The 25,049-nt window shown below is 37.8% G+C and overlaps 1 protein-coding gene across 8 annotated transcripts in view; it reads right to left on the reverse strand.

Annotated features, from left to right (window-relative positions):
* Nucleotides 1-3,482: 3,482 nt before the first annotated feature.
* The window catches only part of LOC100373782 (ras association domain-containing protein 10-like), a 32,750-nt gene continuing 11,183 nt past the window's right edge, over nt 3,483-25,049 (reverse strand). For 4 of the 8 annotated variants that reach the window (XM_078011762.1, XM_078011767.2, XM_078011764.2 and 1 more), the window contains one exon: nt 3,483-6,378. In XM_078011762.1, coding sequence (XP_077867888.1) covers nt 5,172-6,371 — 1,200 coding nt within the window. In that variant the 5' untranslated portion in view covers nt 6,372-6,378 and the 3' untranslated portion in view covers nt 3,483-5,171. Of the gene's footprint in view, nt 6,379-12,195; nt 12,423-19,729; nt 19,918-20,067; nt 20,226-25,049 lie in introns of those variants that run through there. The other 4 variants (XM_078011766.1, XM_078011763.1, XM_078011765.2 and 1 more) reach the window with 4 other exon arrangements.

Here is a 25,049-nt window from a genome sequence, read left to right on the forward strand (position 1 = left end):
TACTGCAGCGACGAACACCTATAGGAAGAACGTTGTTTTGATAATCCCTACCTGGTCTATTCGTCTACAAATATAGTGGAAATGAACATATGTGTATATTTTATTGCAACTTTTATTAACAAAATTTACTGCGTATACATTTATTGGACTGTAAATACTGTTTAAATTCATTCAGTCCTAAGACTGTGTTACATGCATTTCAGCAAACTGTATTAGGAATTTATACTAGTTTGTGTTAATATGGATATTTTAAAATCAAAGTTCAATAGTGGCAATTGATTGTATAATGATACGTCTAAATGATTTATCTAAACCTACTTAAATTGCCTACTGACCAGAGCTCATTACATGGATTTAAATATATGATACTAATTAACATGTTTTACGCGCGGCGTATGCTTTTCCTGTTTTACGTGTATTCATATCAAGGTAAATTCTAGTAAAAGTTGCTTTGGTACCAACTATGTTACCTTATCTTATAAAACTAGATTATATGGCATCAATGTTTCTGATTTGAAACACTCTCTCGTTTTTGGATCAACGGTACAGTTTTTGCGGGATAAATCAGACTAGCATCTTATCATACATATACTTAAATATAATTAAATAAACTTTAATTAGTACATGTAGTTCATGTTAAATATAATATTGTTATATCATCATTATTACGTGATGTATTTTAGCCAGTGACGTCAGCGTGTCACGGCTCTTACACATGTAACATGACCACATAAAATAGGAAGACAGCATTGACCATGATTTGTACATCTTACACGTGACAAGTCATTCAGCGTACGTGATACCCTCCCTAATTCTCTGTACGGCTGTCCATCACTTGTCAGATTGTCTGTCTCTATTGGTATGTACGTATACTGACAAGATAATGACCAGGGTTATTGTTCATTTCACTGGTATAGTCTGAATAAGTACAAAAGATGGCAGAATACGCACGTTGAATGAGTGTTATACACAGCAGTTAAACTGAGATCAGACATTCCTATAGTATCCCCCATCCTTTTCATCCAATTATATTGTATTCGAAAACGAGCTATTCGGCCACTAATTTTGTTGTTAGAGGACAGTGGCTGACCTTTCGCAGACGTACAGTCTTGAAGATGAAGACTTATCAAGGAACATAGTTGAATATTGTCTGCCTCCATTTTTCTTTTCTTTGGATATAATCACAATATTATCACCACGTTTTGCGCATTGTGTCACATCATTACGCGCTGTACATGTAAAAAGTGGATATCTGTAGCCCCTTGAGAAGCTGGTCTAGACGCATGCCCTAGGCAAAACCGACGCCATTACTCAATATACTAATTTTAATAGGGATATTCACAAATGTGAATGGGATCTTTCAGGTTTATTGTAGTAATAGCATTCCTAGATGTGACTGACCTTTTTTTATCGAACACAAATTGCATAGCCTCTCATACATTGCCCTCACTGACATCATCTTTACTATATCGGACAATTGGTTGAGTTTGTTTTGCGGTTGTCAAGACATGAATTCCTTAGAAATGAAGCACATGTTGTCCATTATGAAATGTCAAAGTTCAGTAGTTTTCGACAGAGACATATAAAAATGCAAGCAGTGCTCAAATGCGATTAATATAACCCCATTATTCAGTTTAGTATCGACTGACAAACACTGTATTCAAACACATGGACATTCAATGACAGCCAACTCACAGAATGGCCATCACTGACCTCCTACCTACGGTAAATTCATCTACAAGTAATAAACCACGGACCATTGGAAAACTAATCAACAAACAAACAACCAACTATCAATCGATCATTGCCAAACCAACTGGCCACTACCGCCAAGATGAATAAAATGCCTGACCGCCACCTGCCTGATTCCAACCGCCATAATTGTCATTAACGCATACCTAAATACTTCGACACACCTGCCCCCATCACAACCACAACAAACATTCCCACCTAAACCATAACGACCAATCACACCTCGACGCCAACCACTAGCCCCACCTCATCAACTACCACAGCCCCACTACCTCTAGCATCTACCCAACTCTACCAGTAATTATTCTATTGGCCACTAAAAATCTCTTGTTTCAGTCTGAACTTTATAAATATTGAAATAAATGAATGCAAAAACAAGAGTGTTGTGTCGATAGTACCGATATTTAATGTATTTAATATGGCAGCCATCTTGAATCTTGCCTGGACTTGAAAAACGGATTCAAGATGGTCGCCCAAGTATTAAATATCGGTAATCAGTCAGCTTACTGTACATCAATATATTATTCCCTGCGTGCTGTTATTAACATTTCATTCAGCAGGTTATTCCAGTTTCAATGAGCGGAAGTTCGCTTATTTTACTCCTCAATCTTCAGATCTTTTCCTGTTTGAAACATGTGTTTCACAAGTTATTCGTTATGAGCCTTTTTATTAGGGAAATAAGCCACACAACTTGTCTTAAATCAAATGTGTCATGCATCGATTTTGGTGACAAAACGCCACAGCAATGATTTAATAAACAGATTGTAAATTATCGTTGTTAAAACACGTTGCGAAGATCTGTAGTTGTGTCGCGGTTCGTTTTATAATTAAAGATGACAAGAGAACCCCCGCAATATATACTAGTGTCTGTGGTGTAGGCATTTACGAGTAACACAATATCATTAAAACAATTGGGTGGTCTGTGTCTATTGTGATATTTTACCAACTATTTGTGTGTAATATCGTGCGCTCTTTTTGTATTGATACACGCGGAACACTGGTATATTTTTTCGAACTGATTTTCCATTACAAATTCAATATATAAACTTTGATTTGTATATCTGAAAATGGCATTTCTCTCACTTGGACTCAAGTCCGAAAATATCACGTAACTTGGTCGGCCATTGATTGGATCACCCACCGTGGGGCCGTGCATTGCAAATTGGCGGTATTTAATTAGAACAGTAAACGGGAGGAGGGTGGGTATATCTTATTGACGATATATGGACAAAGGATGATGAATGGGAAGGTCGGGGAACACGCACTGGAATTTCGATTAATACTCCGAGGTCAATGACCATTCTCACTATTGTATATTGTATACAGGGACTACACTGGCGTATTGTAACGGTCAAGGTTAATTGCCATGCCATTCCAAGTGTCAGAAATTAATGGAAGGGAAATTACTTAAATGTTGGAATATTCGGAGTTATTAAGTCTTACAATTACGGTGGTTGAATGTACACTGTATACATAATGATAGTCAGTGCACATCTGCTTAAAACAAACGAGGCATCGCGTAAATGGACACTGAATTCTACACCCGGAACACATTACACTAGTTTTTGACAAGCAAGATTTATACGTTGGCTTGACATTTGTGTTTTGCTGGAAAGTCTGTGCAAAATAGTAGGTATGCTTCAGTCATCGAGATGCAATTTCTTCAAATAAACTGTATATCAAATCTTTGATATTCGTTGGAGAGGGACTCATCATTTATTCAACACATATTAAAATATTGTATATTGTTTTATTAAGATAGCTGACTTGTATAGACAGTCAATATTAATAGACAACGAATTACAATGACGTATTTATGAAGTAATAATACCCAAACTGTCCATTATTGATTCTATTTTAATCTTCGTATTAGCACATGATTCACTGTGTTACTATTCCACACACAGCTGGACTCTCTTCCAATCAGAGAAGTCGTTATTCAATAATCGTATAGACCATCATTTCATGGATATAAAATTCATAAAATATGTTTTATCACAAATTGGTAGATATTATTAAATTACATATTGCGCTAAAAATGTTCCTGAGTCACGTGATTGATGGAAAGTTACATTCATTTAAACCGCAAATGGAAAACAACCATAAATGTAGCAATTCAGTGCATAGAGTGCAACATACTTACGATATATTGAATATTATATGATGGAATATATATTTAAATATGCGCTGGATACTGGCATTCTTAAAACCAAACATACATACTATTTTGAAATAAAGATGAAAAGTTCTTTCAAGCAGCATTATAATGTAATTGATAAATTGAGAACAAACATAGATGATGAGGGCGCCTAGAATTCATCTAGCAACGGTGAAGAAATAACAACAACAACAAAACTTAAAACCTGACTCCCCAAAATATGTACGATACTAATAAGTACAGTTCAGTTGCCAGGGTAGGGTCAAGCAGTTGATATTGCCCGAAGCTTTTGTAAAGTATATTACATGGTTTAGTAGTTAAATAGTCCATGACTGTGTGTGATCGTGACACAAAAAACAAAGCGAGCATTGTTGATATATTTGATATATAGTTACAGTATGTTATAAATCGTTATAAATATTGTCAATTGGGGAATAGTATATAACATTGTGCCGACAGAGTAAGCTGGCACATTTCTTTTCATCTTTTTAGTTTTCATTTTTGAAACTTCTATCAGATTACAATGTATTTACAGAGTGAAATGTAATACTGTTTAATCCGAATGCATCATTCATAAACACAACTCAGATGGGACCAAGTCAGCAGGCGAGGTCAACATGAGGATTTTTTGCGAAAGATTACTTGGCAGCTTTTTTGTTAGTAAATAATACAGCATTTAAAATGATACATTTTTTAAAATTCTGATTTCTGTGTAAACATAGCTACAAAACAAGCATAAATAAATAAAATAATGCCAGGTTGCTACAGTGAACTGGCTATACATCAAACAATAGACAAAACGTAGAATTACAACCGCGCTGTAATGGCGTTCGACATTCCATTGTACTGTTAATTAACTTATAACACTTATATAAATATTGGCATATTTTCCATTGGTTAAGGTGAACATAATTTTTTGGTTATAAAAGAACTAAAAACAAAACAAAACAATCCAATATAGTAATGGCATAGATGAAAACAGTTTTAACAAATTATATAGTAGGCACACTAGTACTGATGTTATTACATGCATTCATTATCGGAACGGAAGAGGGTATTAGTGTTTGCATTTATGTATTAATGTCTTCAAAAATAAATGAAAACAAAATATGTGACAGTGAGTAGTAGGAATTAGTATTGCAGATCATCAGCTACGTATATGTTTTGTTATACTGCCTCGGAATTTAAGTACTGGGGATGACTGGTAATTCTTCCCAATATGAGGGAGCCCTCTATAGATTTGCTAAATAATAAAGACCGTTCAAACTAATGTTTCTACAACAGTTGGTGAGTCATCGTCTTGGCTGTGTAGTGAACTTAAACCTGTATCGGCATCTGATTCATTGTCATAGGCATCTTTGCTACTATAATTAACATCTTTTGTAAGAATGTCCGTATTTTCTATGATGTCATCAATAGTAACGTCGATATTGTCAGTGTTGTGATGTTCATCTGTAGTGTTCAATAACTGCAATTCCAAAGCCAAGCATTCTATCTGCTTGCGTTTGTTTTCCAATGCAGTGTCAGAGTTCACATTTTCCTGTTTTATCTTACAGAGTTGTCCTCTCTGTTGTAGTCCAGTTCGCACGCTCTTTTCCAGCTCTTGACGAAGCTTGTTTAGTTCTAGAATTACCGCCATATCCACCTCGCTCTCAGGATTCAGCGTAGAAGCCTCACAGCTATTGTTATTTTCATTGAAGGAAGACAAAGAAAGCGACTCTTCTTCCAATTGTTGAGTCAATCTCTCAATTGTTGTTTCGTTGTTTTCAATGTCCTGGTCCAATCGTAGGAGATTCTCGCAAGCTGAGATGTAGGACTCTATATTCTCCCCTCCCATTGCGCTATCGGCATCGTCCGCGTCCGTCAGATAAGAATCCTGTACATAGTTCTTACCGTTTTCTTTCAGTCTTTCAATATGAATTCTAGTTTCATAATATTCGATTTCCTCATCCGTGTCTTCTATCCTTTCTAGCAATTCTTGTATACGTTGATCCTGTGCAATCACAACCTGGATCAGACTTTCCAGAGTTTCCAACACATGTTTAGACTCAGGGTCATCACCGTCTTCCCCTCGGTGTTGACTATTCCTGTGCTTCGATCTTGATATTTTGTTCCTATTTTCGTCCCCGCATCGTTCACGCTTATCATTGTTTGGCCTGTAAGACCTACCGTTATCACTACCTGACTTCGAAGATTTGTACTTCTTGAGAGTAAATTTGACATTTTCCTGTTCATTCCCCCATGCTTTCCACACTTTGTAGATTTTCGTTTTAGCAGGCAGCGGTCTTTCACAGTCCCGCCATCTTTCAAACAGCGTAAAATTCAGGCAGTGTTGTTCGTCGTTGAGATCCTTGTTTTTCACACGCAGTAAAGTTTTGACAACCTCTCCACACGTGGTTTTCTTAGTCATACCAGCCACACGCTTTTCCCTTCCATCGATCCAGACAGCAATCTCACCCATGTTACCTCTGTTAAACAAGAAAAACAGTAGATGTCAGTTGAAGACGTCTGGGTAGTACATAATGTGGTATTGTAAACGACGAAGCAATCAGTGGGACACTAACGCCGTAATACGAGTTTCAGTACACTCAACATGAACCACGTGACTTATATCATTCACAATGATTGGGCAATATAATTACCGCATATTTGCATAAGTGTTCTAAACCGGGACCTAATCAGCTTAGCCTGGGAAAGCATAACACAAAGTACATACAAGTTTGATTGGTTTATACTAGTATAAGTGTTGACCATGCACGCAAGTTTCAAGTGGTATCAACAGATAAGTCTTGACAGTTAATCGCCAACACATAAATATAAAGTAATTTGTAAACAATTGCCTATATGATAGTGCGTCATTTCGCTATAGGCTGGTGTATGTGGGCTCGTTGATACGAGTATGATAATTACAGTTAGTTTATTTAGTTCTTTCTAACGAGAAACATATAAATATCGATCAAATTATAGTACAACATTGTAGGGTAAATATCCACCTTTGTCCATGTCGTTCTATATGTATTGGTGGGGGCTGTACGAATCCTTTGTAAACAAATTCTTGCTAAAAATAGGAAATTGTATAGAAATGAAAACATAACGGAGTACTGTTCCGAACGGTAAACCCGCAATACTCCATTTTACCCGACCAAAATCACCGACGTGTTTAATTCTCGACATGTAGTGAATATGCACGGACAGAATCTCGAGTGAAGGTACAAAGAGTTTGTTTTCAGAAGTTAAGATTGGGGCTATGATATTTGTTTTCCATCGTTGCCAATTTTAGAATTACACAGTGTCCATTAAAGCTACTGTGAGAAAATATCAAGAGAACCATTGAAAGATTACACAGTGCTGAATGCGATGAATACGTGTATCATGTATGGTCATGTCAGACGCTGCTGTTAGGTACTTGATTATTGTAAACAGGTGATCCCAAAAGATGGGCAGAACAGATTAGCACATTCTCTGTGGATGCGATCGGTAACTATCCCGAGTGGGTGCCTACAGTATAGCCCGACATACACACCCGAAGGTAACGTTTCCGAGTGGATATCTTGAAATACACAGACACTCGATCCAAGCACAAGGTTGTACGTCCAACCTCCCCATCTGGTTATCGTTTTAAGTTACGATTGGAATGCCAAGTTGTGCAACACGGCTGCTTTGTAATTGGAAAACGATCCTTTTTATTTATATCTACCGGTAGCAAACCTGACCCGTCGAGGGTAATATCACCAGAAACCGAGAACAGTCTCGGTGAACACTGACTATAGGTTAGTAGTATATTCGTCGTTTTCCCCCATCAAGACAATCTATAGAAGAATGTGTGGTATACGACTCTGGCCACGAATAACCTCGATCACTAATTACACACCAATCGGGATGTTCACGCCCCATGTGGTGACGAGGCGCATGGGTAGTAAGTAGTACGGCCCAACACATTGGTCGAAACATAAAAACGACGTTAATACAGTTTAAAAAAGGACCTTTTTCATTTCCAGTAGCCATTGACGACCATTGTTGAATTATTTGCACAAAAATGTTTATTTGCTTGTTTCCAATACCCAGTAGACTAAAATGTCAGGAATTTTGAGTTTAAATTTGAAGCATTGGAAGATTGCGAGTCAGGGGCGCCATGGGGTCAGTGGACTATTTACAATTAAGTGAGACCACGTGAAATTTGGGATTGTTTACGAAAGAGGCACTGCTTGATGTTAGCGATCATATATCAACACACAAGTAGCTACTCTTATTAAGCATGCCGGGGGTTAAGGAGTGTTGGGGTAATCGTGGCATTCCCTAACTGATGTGAAACCTGCCAATCAATTGTACAAATGTCTGAATTTAAAACTTTGAAGCGGAGAGCGCGGATAATATTTTAAGATAAATGTTCGTCGCAACTATGCGATGTCCTCGATATAATTTTGCTATCGAAACCTATCGTGTTACTGTTTCATAAAATGAAAGCGCACTGGGACCACCATATTTTAAGATTGTGTTGAGAAGACGCTTCCTATAGCAGAGTTAAATTTCTGCTTGTAAAATTAGACATGCATAGTTATTAAATTCATTTGTGGTGAATAACGTGAGGAATCCATGATAATACATCGCTCCAGTCACTGACAATGGAAGTCATATGGACACCTATAATTACTAGTAGTATTATATCCCATTTGCCATCACCGTTTCCCACGTATAAACAGTCATCGATTTTATTTTAATTTGCACGTCCTACTGAGAGAGGACCTCTCTTTGAAATGGACACGACTCCGAACACGATGTTGCCTATAGCATATCCGTCCACACCTTTGTAGGCACGAACCAAACAGGGGGAGGGGCATTATACCAAACCAATCAGCCATCTATCCAAACCAGCAAACACGAAAAACGAATAAAATAACAAAATTAATGGCACATTCGATTTTAATTTCACTGATTGAACATGGAAAAACAAAACAAACTGTACGAACCGATAAGGAATTTTATCTGTTACATGCTTCGTGTGTTTACATACAAGTGACACAATATTTAATGAACAAATAAATGCAATATATACAAACACTGTAAAATGTATGAATACAGGTAAATACAAATGAAATAGAGTGACATTTATATATAAATTCAATATAGTATCAACCATTGCAGTATTTTTGTATAAAGGCCAATATAGTATCAGCTATTGTGGTATTTATGTATAAAGGCCAATATAATATCAGCTATTGTGATATTTTTGTATAAAGGCCAATATAGTATCCGCTATTGTGATATTTATGTATAAAGGTCAATATAGTATCAGCTATTGTGGTATTTATGTATAAAGGCCAATATAATATCAGCTATTGTGGTATTTATGTATAAATGCCAATATAATATCAGCTATTGTGGTATTTATGTATAAAGGCCAATATAATATCAGCTATTGTGATATTTATGTATAAAGGCCAATATAGTATCCGCTATTGTGATATTTATGTATAAAGGTCAATATAGTATCCGCTATTGTGATATTTTTCTATAAAGGCCAATATAGTATCCGCTATTGTGATATTTATGTATAAAGGTCAATATAGTATCAGCTATTGTGGTATTTATGTATAAAGGCCAATATAATATCAGCTATTGTGGTATTTATGTATAAAGGCCAATATAATATCAGCTATTGTGGTATTTATGTATAAAGGCCAATATAATATCAGCTATTGTGATATTTATGTATAAAGGCCAATATAGTATCCGCTATTGTGATATTTATGTATAAAGGTCAATATAGTATCCGCTATTGTGATATTTTTCTATAAAGGCCAATATAGTATCCGCTATTGTGATATTTATGTATAAAGGTCAATATAGTATCAGCTATTGTGGTATTTATGTATAAAGGCCAATATAATATCAGCTATTGTGGTATTTATGTATAAAGGCCAATATAATATCAGCTATTGTGGTATTTATGTATAAAGGCCAATATAATATCAGCTATTGTGATATTTATGTATAAAGGCCAATATAGTATCAGCTATTGTGATATTTATGTATAAAGGTCAATATAGTATCAGCTATTGTGGTATTTATGTATAAAGGCCAACATAATATCAGCTATTGTGGTATTTATGTATAAAGGCCAATATAATATCAGCTATTGTGGTATTTATGTATAAAGGCCAATATAATATTAGCTATTGTGGTATTTATGTATAAAGGCCAATATAATATCAGCTATTGTGATATTTATGTATAAAGGCCAATATAGTATCCGCTATTGTGATATTTATGTATAAAGGTCAATATAGTATCAGCTATTGTAGTATTTATGTATAAAGGCCAATATAATATCAGCTATTGTGGTATTTATGTATAAAGGCCAATATAGTATCAGCTATTGTGGTATTTATGTATAAAGGCCAATATAGTATCAGCTATTGCGGTATTTATGTATAAAGGCCAATATAATATCTGCTATTGTGGTATTTATGTATAAAGGCCAATATAATATCAGCTATTGTGATATTTATGTATAAATGCCAATAAAGTATCAGCTATTGCGGTATTTATGTATAAAGGCCAATATAGTATCAGCTATTGTGGTATTTATGTATAAAGGCCAATATAATATCAGCTATTGCGGTATTTATGTATAAAGGCCAATATAGTATCAGCTATTGTGGTATTTATGTATAAAGGCCAATATAATATCAGCTATTGCGGTATTTATGTATAAAGGCCAATATAATATCAGCTATTGTGGTATTTATGTATAAAGGCCAATATAGTATCAGCTATTGCGGTATTTATGTATAAAGGCCAATATAATATCAGCTATTGTGGTATTTATGTATAAAGGCCAATATAGTATCAGCTATTGCGGTATTTATGTATAAAGGCCAATATAGTATTAGCTATTGCGGTAGTTATGTATAAAGGCCAATACAGTCTCAGCTATTGCGGTAGTTATGTATAAAGGCCAATACAGTCTCAGCTATTGTGATATTTATGTATAAAGGCCAATATAGTTATCAACTATTGCGGTATTTATGTATAAAGGCCAATATAGTGTCAGCTATTGTGGTATTTATGTATAAAGGATAATATAGAATCAAATAATACATATAAATGTAATTTGATGAACACAATATTGTCACGGTGCAATGAGTAAAAGACATGTTACATCTGTTTGAATTTAATACACTACACCGAGTCTCCGCAGGTCTACATAGTCAAATTTGTACATTCTCTTGCTAAAAGCATTTTCTCGCTGCGTGTTAATAATTAACCATGCATAAAACAACTAAAAGGTCAGTTACGCCTATAATATCGACATGCTTCTCTGTGTTTTCATAATCACCATAACATACGTATCCCCAGGGCAATATTTGCTACATGTGACCGCCGGATGTGACCGCCGCGGGCCAGGCTTATACTTTAGTTAGGTCCCCAATGATACTACAGATCGATCTGAATGAACGTAAATCGATATATCGATTTAATTGGTAAATTCATTTTCTTTGATGTTCTTTTTTTAATTCGGATCGTGTTTGATTATTTTGCGAATGCGTGATGAATATATGGCACTCAACAGGAAGAACATACTGTAGTTTTGCTCGATGAATTGGTCAGTGTCGATGGCAATTTAGTCAAAGTTAGACAACCCCAGCACACACAAGCTGCGTTCTGATTAAGACGTTCAGTACATATTATTGATTCGTATGTATATTAAACAGCTCGTTCATCATCTCATTCCGCCGCCTCGTCCCTACTGCCGTCCAAATTAAATATATTAGCACGTTGCACTTCACGTTAAATAGAAGTCAGAAAAAATACTGCAATATATTCACAAACTATTATTAGCTAATGTGCATTCTTCTCTGTGAGAATCAATCCAATATACTGATTTTATTTTTTCAGTGTACGTGTCAGTCATTCACATTATTATTGATCATCGTGGTGGGTTGATGTTTTAGACAATGTATAAAAATAAACCACGCTGTGAAGACAACTAATTAAATCTATTTTTACAACAGCATCTCATGTGCCATAGTTTCTACTTTGAATTGATTTTTGACTGCCACAGATGAGAAGAGCTGTCACGAAACAACGAGTACGTCTGTAATTCAAGGTTTGTCGTAAATAATCCCAGGCTATTTATGCTGTCGTCATTTTAAATATCTTATCTGTCTGTATCACAGCTACCATTGAAATCAACTGTGGCGGTAGTAATGATTTTAAATCGTCCCACAATGCAGTAACGTACAACATGGTATAAAACCGACCCATAACAGAACAGCACTTACCGCAACAATACGTAAAGCGAACTGCTATAAAAAGAACTACTTTCACCAATCAACCAGTGACTCGGACAATGGTTTTTACAGGAACGTTGAATTAGCGGAAGTAGCGGGTAAAACCACTGTATTTGAAACTCCTCCACTCCACTAGACAACCCTTAAGTAGTCAATAGCGTAGGGGGACATGGACGGTGTAGGTGGACCATGAGTGATGCGTTCAGATCGACTGATAAAGAACATTCAGTTAGGTAGCATTGTAGCTGACACTAGGGGTTGGACTGTGTCATCACTATCAGACCTACGATCTGAATACTGATTGTTCCTCCCCGTGTATCACGTTACACGTTATCAAACATACAAACAGTATTAGTCACGTGCATGTGTTATTAATAGAAACAGTGGCGTCATGGTACATGTCCCTTATTTCAGTATTTCGTACACTCTTCCTTGTAATTTGAATTAAAATGTTCACTAAGTTTAGAGTAAATACCAGCATGCATTGGAATAAAGCCACCTCTCTAATGTATGACATTAAAGGGTGTGGACGAAGGCCACATACATTGTCTCTATTAGTAGAAATGCTAGACCAATATAGAGTGGAATAAAATCGCCCACGTCTAAAAAACGACAACAGAAGAATGCCAGTATTTAAATTACCATGGAAGAATATCACAATTAACCTTTCTTATCGTTCTAGAGTGGTATAAAGAAAATATTAAAATCATCTCGGACAAAAGTTTAGAGCCTAATAAAAAGTATGCCATCTCAAAACTTCAGCCTGCTGCTGTGTTCTAAATTCCTGTAGAATTTAGCATGTTGGTAAAAGTATTAGAAGACCACACCTTGTAGATAAAGTTGCTGTGAAGAATTCACAGTACATTCTTTTTATATTTACTGTAAACGACGATGAGACGCCAAGAGCGTCTGATCCACTGAGCGCATCGAACTTACATCGCCAGAGCGTTTGTCCAACTCAATGAGACTATCCCAATCACTCACTGAGAGTATCCCAACTCACTCAATGAGTGCATGCCAATTAACCAATGAGAATACCCCCTCACTCAATGAAAATATACCCACTCAATGAGTACCCACACCCACTTAACAAGGGAATCCAAGATCACTCAATGAGATAATACCAACTCACTCAATGAATGATGTCTCTCTTATTTGATGAGAGAATCTCCACTCACTCAATGAGAGTATCTCAATGAGAGAATCCTAACTCACTCAATGGGAGCATCCTAACTCACTTAATGGGAGCATCCTAACTCACTTAATGAGAGTGTCAAATTTACTAAATGAGAGTATCCCAACTCACCCAATGAGAATTATCCCAACTCACTCAATGAGAATATCCCAACTCACTCAATGAGAATGTCCCAACTCACTCAATGAGAGTATCCCAACTCACTCAATGAGAGTGTCCTAACTCATTCAATGGGATTATCTTCAAATAGGAGTATTTCTACTCACTCAATGAAAGTGTCCTAATACACGTTATGAGAGTATTCCATTCACTCATTTAGAGTATCCTAACTCACTGAATAAGAGAATTCCAACTCACTGAATGAGAATATTGACACACTCAGTGATAGTATCCTAACTCATTCAATCAGAGTATCCTAACTCATTCAATCAGAACTCCAATTCACTTAAATTTCCAAAAGTCTCCTTTAGTTTATCATCCCTTCTTAGGTGAGTATCCCCAAACATAGTATACTCGCTCCACGCGAGGTTTACAGTGTATATAAACATTGACGTATGCAAATATAAATATTTTACTGGAAGATTGAAAAAGTGATGTTATTATGCAAAACAATTTATATAACCAACTTTAGAAGGATCCTCGCTGGCATCGTGAATACCGTTGTCGCCGTTGGCAACGCGCGACAAAGTGGTTTATTATACAGTGTGAAAAGTCAATATTGAGAATAGTGTTCGGCCATTACAACCCAAAGCTAACCAATATCAACACGCACAGTGCAATCATCATTGTACAGTAGGTACACAATGATATCGATTATTTGTAGTTTACAGCCGCTAACACTGTCGATACACTGCCCAGTCACTTGCTTTCTCCCTACGTACACACAGTACAATTGAACACTTCATGTCCCCATGTATGACTAAAGCTCTATTCAAAACCGTGAGAAGTTTGATAACACCTCTCCATTATAATAATTATAAACAATGCAATGATTTGTTTGAATAAAAAGAATAAATCGTGCACTTTAAATAGCCTCATTTTTGTTATGAAAATTATATCGCTGTGACAGATCACTTCATGGGATAATGAGTTACTTGAACGTTGTATATTGCAATCGAATGGTGGCATATTCGACGCATATGAATTCAACACGTGACCTATTCATAGCCTTGATGATCAATCTCACTTCAAGTTGGATGCACTTTCCCTCCCCCTTAACATCGATATGGTCATACAAGTAGGTCATATAACTGATAATTGACGGCCAAGTTTAATCACACCTCAATTTTTTATCCGTGTTTGGTAAATAGATATTTTATTTAGTTGAAAATTAAAGCAACTTAGAGAAGCATTTCAAACGAATGCATCGAACTATTGTGGGTATTTCAAATAAGTTGAACCGATGTGTTCAATTACTCATTCGCCAGTTCAGACACGAGTCCAGCACAATAGTTGATCCCAAAATCGAAGAACCTTTTTTTACTTTGCTAGCATAATTATGATTCTAAACAGTATATATAAACAATCTATTCGTATCGTCCATCAACAAGTGGTTCTACTCTAAACGTAAACGGATGTCGCTAATAAAATTAACATCATCATTGAGATGGCCTGCAGTTTGCAATGCTCAGCCTATCACCTCGAGTTTTAAACTTGAACTCTCAACAAAATCGTCTTACCTCCCAGATGTCGTGCACACAAGACTTATATGTCGTAAACAATAATAACACTTTTAACTGAAAGATATCTAAGCAGAATTTCCAATATATCGATGATGTTCAAACGATGCACTGAAGAACGAGCATGGAATATCGTGGGTGTCGTACCGGCGAGTGTGTGAATTACTCGCCCAAGTGGGACATGTCATCGAATATCCCACTACACCCAAGCTCAAATATTGACTCAAGGAAAGTTGTTAAGCTTTGATGTTGACATTTGCCTGACAACTAACACTATGGTATTCTGATCCCATTGCGTGTTCGTTACTCAGCACACCGTGCTGTCATCTATACATGTATACATATATGTCACGCCAAATTCTTAAACAAGAGTCTCTGTTTCAAGAGTTGTAAAGCTGTAGAGACACTTTTAAACGCACCTTGTCACCAAGGTTCAAAAAACGAGTAGAATTTTTGTCATTTGCGAGTAAATTAAGTATTTAACATCACCTTGTAAGGGGGTAACGTTCTATGGAGAGTTCTATAATCGTGCTCAACGACACAAATGGAAAATTACAACAATGCATAGAAATATGTTTGTCACGCGCCTCGGACTATTAATTATCAACTTACATATTGTGTATACGTTGAACTAAGACTCCGTGATTAATCAGAGTGTGACCAGTTTATTCGATCACATGCGATCATTACAACCGTGGTCATTGGCTTGCCATGCTAATGTGTACTTTCATGCATTTTATCATACATTTATACATTTTCAGACTCGGGGTTTTCAAATCTATTAGAAGCTGAATTTTATTACTTGCAGTAAACCGAGCTATGCCACCAATTGCACAGAATTCGCAGTTTGTGTCAAACAATATTCCCATTGTACAAATTTTACAGCCCATCAAGATGACATAAAAACTCAACCCACGCAAAACTAGATCCATGGGATTAGACCGAAGTTTGAAATGCAATGTTAGCCGCCTATTTCCACAATTCCAAACACTCGTACGCCTCCACTGACACAATGAGACAATCCATCAACATCATATCATGACAGTATTATAAGCACGTCTTATTTATATTGACAATGGCAATGATGGAGTAACTTCGTGTCGTTTCTTCTCATGGGTACTCGCTTTTTAGATACAATAAATGTGCACTATGTCGTGTAACGAGTCTAGAAAGAGGCAGTAATGTCAATCAATTCACCTTTGGACCGGCTTTACTTCGTTTTCATCGCTACTAATTTTCTCGAATAAACATAATTAATACATTTTCTACATTTTTCTTACTCTGTGTAACTACCTCAGACCAAGAGTATGATTATTGGTGTTGGCTTCAAACACAGTGAATGAAAACGCAGTAAAGGTTGGTGGTCGTCGCGCAGCGCGTGTTCGAATTTCATGTAAATAAACAATGTATTATTACACGCGTTGTATACGTCGATATGAGTTCCATATCGAACAGAACGCGGCACGACGACTACCGCACTTTAATAATGCTCCCGCATCTTGAGCCAGATTACCAAGACACCAATTCGATCAATATGTCTGCTATGGAGATCATTAAAATGTACTAGTTTGACTGAAATGAAGTGAACCACCATGATATGCTACCACGTGCCCCATTGTAGTGCAGCGTGGAGATCATTAAAGTCGCGTACACGTATATCTGGTACCGGCACACATCCCCAAGGAAGTCGCAATGCGATAAATCATAAACCAATGTCTGTCGATTTTCCCATAAATCTCTCGCCTCTACAAGATTAGTGATTTGAATCCTCTGTATATAATGTAACCCTCCGTGACTGGTTGACTATTTAGGTGAGACAGCCGAGGTGTTAACCCGTGGCAGTCCGTCAGTTATATAGAGGCCTGGTTGCCAAGGTTTGAATACTGGGCCACCAATACAATGCTATATATCCGCTCATAGCAGTTATAAAGAAGCCTGGTTATCAAGAATGACCCAACACTGAACACAATATTACGTCCGTTTTGTTCAGTTTTGAATTTGGCAGTTAGTTAAACTTAGTTATAAGCGATTCTCAACGATCCACAGCAATACAGTACAGTACACTGTGGTGGGCTACCGGTCACAGGGTTGGTTTGGTCAGAACTAACGACGAGTTGTTTGTCGACAACTTCAGTTACTCCAATTGGAAACCTAGCGATGCCCGGTAATGAAAACACCATTGTTTAGACCTACTCTCATGACATCTGGCTTACACAATGGGCACAGTAAGTGCAGCTGTATCAGAACCAGACTACGGTTTTCTCTGGTTGAAAACCCTATTAATACTGTCACATATTGGTCATTCACAATATTGCACAAACGATTATGAATTTGAAAAGACTCAACATTGATATAAGTGACATCGTAGCGTTTCCAAGAAACATAATTATGGTAATGGTTGTACACATAATGTGGATCAGATAACAACATTTTAATTTTAATACTAGATTACATATGGTGATTTTCTGAATGTAGTGTAAGTCAGCTTAAACCCAAAACACATCATTTGTGACAAATATCGACGTAACTCTGGGCTTGGCGATTTCGAGGTATCGTGATAACTATTTGCATGTCTGGAGTTGGAATCATGATTTGATTAGCAAAAAATACGATGAGAAGGTGGGAGCAGACACAAAGTATAGTCATACAACGGTTGATGTATCTGGTGTGTTTAGAAATGGACATCCTGTAGCCACGTCACGCTTGGCCAACCGTGCATACATACATAGCTTGTCTCAATCCAGGCTCTGAATACGGAATTTTTAGCATTTGAAAGAAGATGAAATCTCTACCTATTTGCACTGCTAAAGTTCAACAAGGCAGTCGACAAACTAGTCCACGGTTTTCATACTAGTGTTGAAGTAAATATACCGAAGTGTGTCAATTGAACAAAAACATTACGTCAATGCTCTCTTGCGCCACTGTCTCGTATGGGAGTGTCCTCGTCGACGAATGTTGTGGTTGTCAACGACACAAAAATGGACACATTGATATTTAATATCTCAGTTCTGGGGCAGCGGTTATGTTAAGAAATGGGAGCTCAGTGATTAACTGTGTTGCTATTCGACGAGATCCGATAACAAAGTACATGCAATGAAAATACAAACAAATGAACTCTACATGTAACACTAGTGATATATTTGATTACAACGCAACAACAACAACAACGGCATAGAAATAATATAACTGTTGAGCTATCCGACTTATCTTAAAACTGTCAATGTTGCTTAGCTCACGTCAGCTTAATTTATACGTATATATCAATATTGTCAAGTTTACTGGGTCGGTTGGCTAATGTTGAATGTTTAATTGCCTAGGTCAGTTTTAACTAATGTTGAATATGCCCGGGTCAGCCAGCTTAATGTTTAAGAAAGTTGGTCATTAGTCACATAACTATGTTATTATGTACAAAATTAACAATTTTAAAGCAGTTCAATAGACATGGCAACATGGCATCGTTTATAACTTCAAAACTCAGATTTAGTATTTATATATCATTTATTCATCTCATGTTGTCAACTCTTGACTGATAAAAAACGTTCTAATATTGACAAAATGGCCGCCATCCACTAAAATCCACCATTTCCTCGGAAAATAGGCTGGTGACCCCAAACTTATTTATACTGACCGCGAGTAAAATATAAAACCAAATGGAGGATTCTGTCATAACTGTCCTAACTTCGATCAAATAACTTAAACAGACTCAAGGTGTTATAGCTCGGGTCAGCTCAGGTCATGTTGTCGATCGATCCTGGACTATTCGATAAAGATTTTGAGAAAAAAAGTACTTAACAAACTCGAGAGCTAGAAATTAAAAAAACACAGCTCCCATTGGATCAGTATTGAAAAATACCGACCTCGAAGGCACGTTCCCATAACGCCATTTGCAGTCGTGTGACACCCCAAAGGTTTGACTAACTATAACCGTCTTTAGTTAGACTACTAGTTAGGCATAACTGTCACATTTTATATTTAGATTAGCTGTAACTTTTAAGTTGTTCAGTCCCGTTCAACCAGTTCGTCATATTTCGTATCTCGTACAGGTCGGTTAATTGCTACAATTGTATTTGTTTTCCAATAATTTTTTTTGTTGTATAAAACACAGACCTATGTTTAATTTACTACAGACTATGTCTAATATATATCAGCTATGTTAAATCTGGTATGCTTATATGAGATCGTGTTAATAGATTGGGCGCCATTACAAATTGGATACTGGTGACAATTGTGTGTGTTATCTTTAATCGCATCACTTCAAAGCAGGTCTGGATATTACAATTTTCAGTACAGATTGGCGATACCCATCATCACAGGATCATAGCTTGTATTTATCAAAATATACCTCGTCTGAACTAAAACATAGAACAACTTAGTTTGTACGTGAATTAAAACAATGTACTATATTAATCGGTAGATAGATACCATACCCGGCCTGATAACACACGTATAATATTCAATTACAGCGGATCATATGAACGAAACACTCATCAGGATAGAACCGCGACTGAATACACACGGCGGGGTGGGGTGGTATACATACTGTTATTGTGTCTGGCACAACGATGCTGGATGTGCGATTATACCATATAGCAACTTAAGGGATCCAAAATGAGAAAACAAATATATATATATTTACTGCAACGTGGCCTACCTTGAATGTGGCTATCACGAAATCACGCTATACGAGTGAAACGATGTGGTGTTGCACAAACACGGTCCGTTGGTTCAATAACGCGTGCACTCGGTTATGTATTGAAATATTGCGTCAGCGCCAGTCTTTAGACTCCCAATATGTCAAATCTCGTGCAAACTTCACCCGACCGACAACACCGGAATTTGTTTTGACCTCATACACAAACGTACTTTGAGGTCATTGCACATGCCTTGCCTGCCCCGTAAATCAGTCCGACTTAGTCGATAAGGATATTAGTCATTCTGTGAACACTTAAATAAGTGCAGATAAGCAAATCAATATATTATTCGCCTCACCTGGGTGGAAATGAGGTAAGCTATAAAACTTAACTGATTGACACAGCTACCATCCACGAACACCGTGTTATCCAAACTAACGTGATACAGGTGGAAGTCGCCTAAGTCACTGGACTGTGAGCCTGGCGCATAACTCCAACGATACTGACTGGGGCAACTATGTAAGTGACTCACGTACACAATGACGAGTCAGATTACATTTGTACCTTCTTTCACACACCACTAACGGCGCTGAACTCAATTAACTCCTAAACAACACATTTACAAATATCGGCCTATTTAAGCTATTATCAACAGGACACTTAGTCAAATGATTTATAATTAACTTGTTTGGAATTAAACATCAATATATAAGACCGACTATAAGATGTATGTTATTACTAATAGTGATGTTCGCACTGATCTACTGAGTCAGTAGATCAGTACAACTGATATGTCTGATATGAGGGTATGTCCCTTTAAGTAAGGTGCACAGATCTTGAGACAGCGTAAGAATTAATGGTGTCATAGCTGGATTCTAGTTGGCGTGACATCGTTACTTCAGTATACATAGCTTATATTCAACAATTAACCCAAGCAACTCAGATATGTAGCAGAACGTCGCACACAAAAACATACCATTTTACACGCAATTTGAACAACGGAAGTCACCTAAATACCGGGGTAACACAGAAAAATACTGATTCTCCCGGATAGAACTGTGTTTTTCCACCAGTAAAATTCCCTTGGGATTTCTATGCTAGACACACAGTCCATCGGGCATAGAACACACGGTATCTAATATACATATGAAAGACATTTCACCTGAGTTGATTGTCAAACAAAAATCTTAAAATGTTTTTTCGTTTTACATCACCAGAGGTGGTCCTACATACCACACACGGGGGAGGTCGCGAGTTAAAAGCATTGCACACAAACAACAAGAACTGACAATCTTTATTCTTAGAGAAGTTCAAGTAAAATCGCATTGTAACAACTGTTACATTTAACTCCCCCGGCTAACAGCGCCACCAACCACTGGAGAATGTGATATATGTTGGAATCATCTATATGGTATAAAAGGAAAAAGACGTGAAATAACAACATTTATCCCATATATAATAGCAGTTCGGTGTAATAAATCTGTGTAATATTGGTCTATAATTTAACACTGTGAAATAAAAGGCTATTTGACATATAATACTGCTATTTGACATATAATATAGCTATTTGATTTATACATAGCTATTTGACATATAATGTAGTTATTTGACATATAATATATAATGTAGTTATTTGACATATAATATATAATATAGCTATTTGACATATGCATAGCTATTTGATTTATACATAGCTATTTGACATATAATATAGTTATTTTAAATATAATATAGCTATTTGACATATAATATAGCTATTTGATATATAATATAGCTATTTGACATATAATGTAGCTATTTGATATATACTATAGCTATTTGACATATAATATAGCTATTTGATATATACCATAGCTATTTGACATATAATGTAGCTATTTGACGTAAAATACAGGTATTTGACATATGTCACAAACTAGTTGTTAAAGCGTTATGAGTAAAATGACACTACTAAAAGAAAGTTGAAAGTAATTCCTCCATTTTGAAACCGACTGGTTTCCCTAAAATCCTTCGTGTTTTCAAGAATGACATCATAGATAACAGGTTGTTTTGAAAGTGAAAGAAAGTAAGTTCTCGCGTGACCTGGCGTCTCGAGACAATTGTAGCATCATGAATCACGTGGTACAAGTATTTTGCCAGTCAATGACCCACCCATACTTTTGTCTATATTAGGCTTTCAGTCAAAGAGTTTCAATGAACTTCACCAATTTGTTTACGTTGCTGAATATCTTCGGCACGAATTAAAAGTTAAAACATGTGCATAGTAATTCACAGTTAGTACAAGGCTGAGCATCGATTATTTAGTGGGAATAGGGATTGTTCTATGTTTCAAGGTTCTATGCAGAATGTCTGACCCAGATGTACGCATCTTCCCACGCGGTTTAAGAAAGGGTTTCTCAACATCGAACGTTAATCTCTCTTCTATTCCATACACTAAACATCCTTATGGCCGAACTTGATTTTGATCTGAATGCGAAGGGTCATTGACTCCGCATTGAATTCCACGCTTGAGGGCGTGCTAGCCACTTGGTGCGTTTGCATGGCTGCACAAGTTCCATTGTACGGATGTTTATTAACAATAGGGAGATGAGTAGTGGTTTTATTGTTCGATCGCATCACAAACAGGTCAGCGATCAATAAATACCTGGTCTAACCACAACGATATAAGGTGAGTGACCTTATATGAACAGTTTCTGTCTCGTTAATCTTTATTGATCACATCACTCATCCCATGACTATTAGGATATATCGTCGTTTCATTTTGTTGATGTCACTGGTGAATGACCTAGGCATTTATCGAGAGAAATGTTGTTGATTTGTGTTTACGTGGAATCATTTCCTTCTGGATATCTCACCAACACCCTGTAGTAACATGCACTTGTCTGACAATAACAGTTACTGGCATAAACACACATAAATACACAAACAGCGCCCGAATACAAAGTGCTTTCCCATACACACATACAACTACCAATTGTCTTTACTGTACGAACTACATATGGCATTGATTGATCATATACAAGAATAATTATTGATATCGTTAACATTTTCTGTAATGGTCAAGGTAGCTATGTTGTCAAGAAGTCCGATACCGTGAGAATAAATGCAAACCCATTTTATTCAGACTCAGTCAACTGGCAACATAATGGTTGTATATATCTGTAATTATTGTTCTCGAGATCCGAAATACCGTATTACTGACGGTCACCACGTGTGCATGCAGTCAAATAATTACACGTCGATAAATAGCCTTACCGTATTCTAAGACTCTGGCATGTACACACTGATCCGAGTGCAGTGGCAAGAATGGACTGTCGCCTAAGTACTTACGACTGGTACCACACTGATACCACTGCAGTGGTAATATCGGACTGTCTCCAATGTTCTCACGACAGGTACCACATTGACCCCACTGCAGTGGTAAGATCGGACCGTCTCCAATGTACTCACAACAGGTACCACACTGATACCACTGCAGTGGTAATATCGGACTGTCTCCAATGTACTCACGACAGGTACCACACTGATCCCACTGCAGTAGTAATATCGGACTGTCTCCAATGTACTCACGACTGGTACCACATTGACCCCACTGCAGTGGTAAGATCGGACCGTCTCCAATGTACTCACGACAGGTACCACACTGATACCACTGCAGTGGCAAGATCGGACTGTCTACAAAGCACTCACGACAGGTACCACATTGATCCCTCTGCAGTGGTACGATCGGACTGTCTACAAAGCATTCACAACAGGTACCACACTGATACCACTGTAGTGGTAAGATCGGACTGTCTTCAATGTACTCACGACAGGTACCACACTGATCCCACTGCAGTGGCAAGATCGGACTGTTTCCAATGCACTCAAGACAGGTACCACACTGATACCACTGCAGTGGTAATATCGGACTGTCTCAAATGTTCTCATGACAGGTACCACATTGATCCCACTGCAGTGGTAAGATCGGACTGTCTTCAATGTACTCACGACAGGTACCACACTGATACCACTGCAGTGGCAAGATCGGACTGTCTACAAAGCACTCACGACAGGTACCACATTGATCCCACTGCAGTGGCGCGATCGGACTGTTTCCAATGTACTCATGACAGGTACCACACTGACCCACTGCAGTGGCAAGATCGGACTGTTTCCGATGTACTCACGACAGGTACCACACTGATACCACTGCAGTGGCGCGATCGGACTGTTTCCAATGTACTCACGACAGGTAGCACACTGATACCACTGCAGTGGTAAGATCGGACTGTTTCCAATGTACTCACAACAGGTACCACACTGATACCACTGCAGTGGCGCGATCGGACTGTTTCCAATGTACTCACGACAGGTACCACACTGATACCACTGCTGTGGCAAGATCGGACTGTTTCCAATGTACTCACGACAGGTACCACACCGATCCCACTGCAGTGGTAAGATCGGACTGTCTCCAAAGCACTCACGGCAGCATGAGGTACCACACTGATACCACTGCAGTGGCGCGATCGGACTGTTTCCAATGTACTCACGACAGGTACCACACTGATCCCACTGCAGTGGTAAGATCGGACTGTTTCCAATGTACTCACGACAGGTACCACACTGATCCCACTGCAGTGGCGCGATCGGACTGTTTCCAATGTACTCACGACAGGTACCACACTGACACCACTGCAGTGGCAAGATCGGACTGTTTCCAATGTACTCACGACAGGTACCACACTGATACCACTGCAGTGGCACGATCGGACTGTTTCCAATGTACTCATGACAGGTACCACACTGATACCACTGCAGTGGTAAGATCGGACTGTTTCCAATGTTCTCACGACAGGTACCACACTGATACCACTGCAGTGGCGCGATCGGACTGTTTCCAATGTACTCACGACAGGTACCACCCTGATACCACTGCAGTGGCAAGATCGGAGTGTTTCCAATGTACTCACGACAGTTACCACACCGATCCCACTGCAGTGGTAAGATCGGACTGTCTCCAAAGCACTCACGACAGGTACCACACTGTTACCACTGCAGTGGCGCGATTGGACTGTCTCCAATGTACTCACGACAGCCTGAGGTACCACACTGATACAACTGCAGTGGTAATATCGGACCATGGCCGTAGGAAGCAAAAAATAGTTCGTCCGACCATCCATCGGGGGCCGTGGGCCCCGAGGCGTATGATGACGTGGGCCGAAGGACCATGCCTGCCAGAGGGGGGGGGGCGTGCAGAAGTGGTCCGGCCATAGCCGGTACGGCCGATACGGTTCCTACGACCTTGCGGACTGTCTCCAAAGCACTCACGACAGATACCACACTGATACCACTACA

The sequence above is a fragment of the Saccoglossus kowalevskii genome, chromosome 1 (genome assembly GCF_978046115.1).
Source record: "Saccoglossus kowalevskii chromosome 1, keSacKowa6.1, whole genome shotgun sequence".
NCBI lineage: Eukaryota > Metazoa > Hemichordata > Enteropneusta > Harrimaniidae > Saccoglossus > Saccoglossus kowalevskii.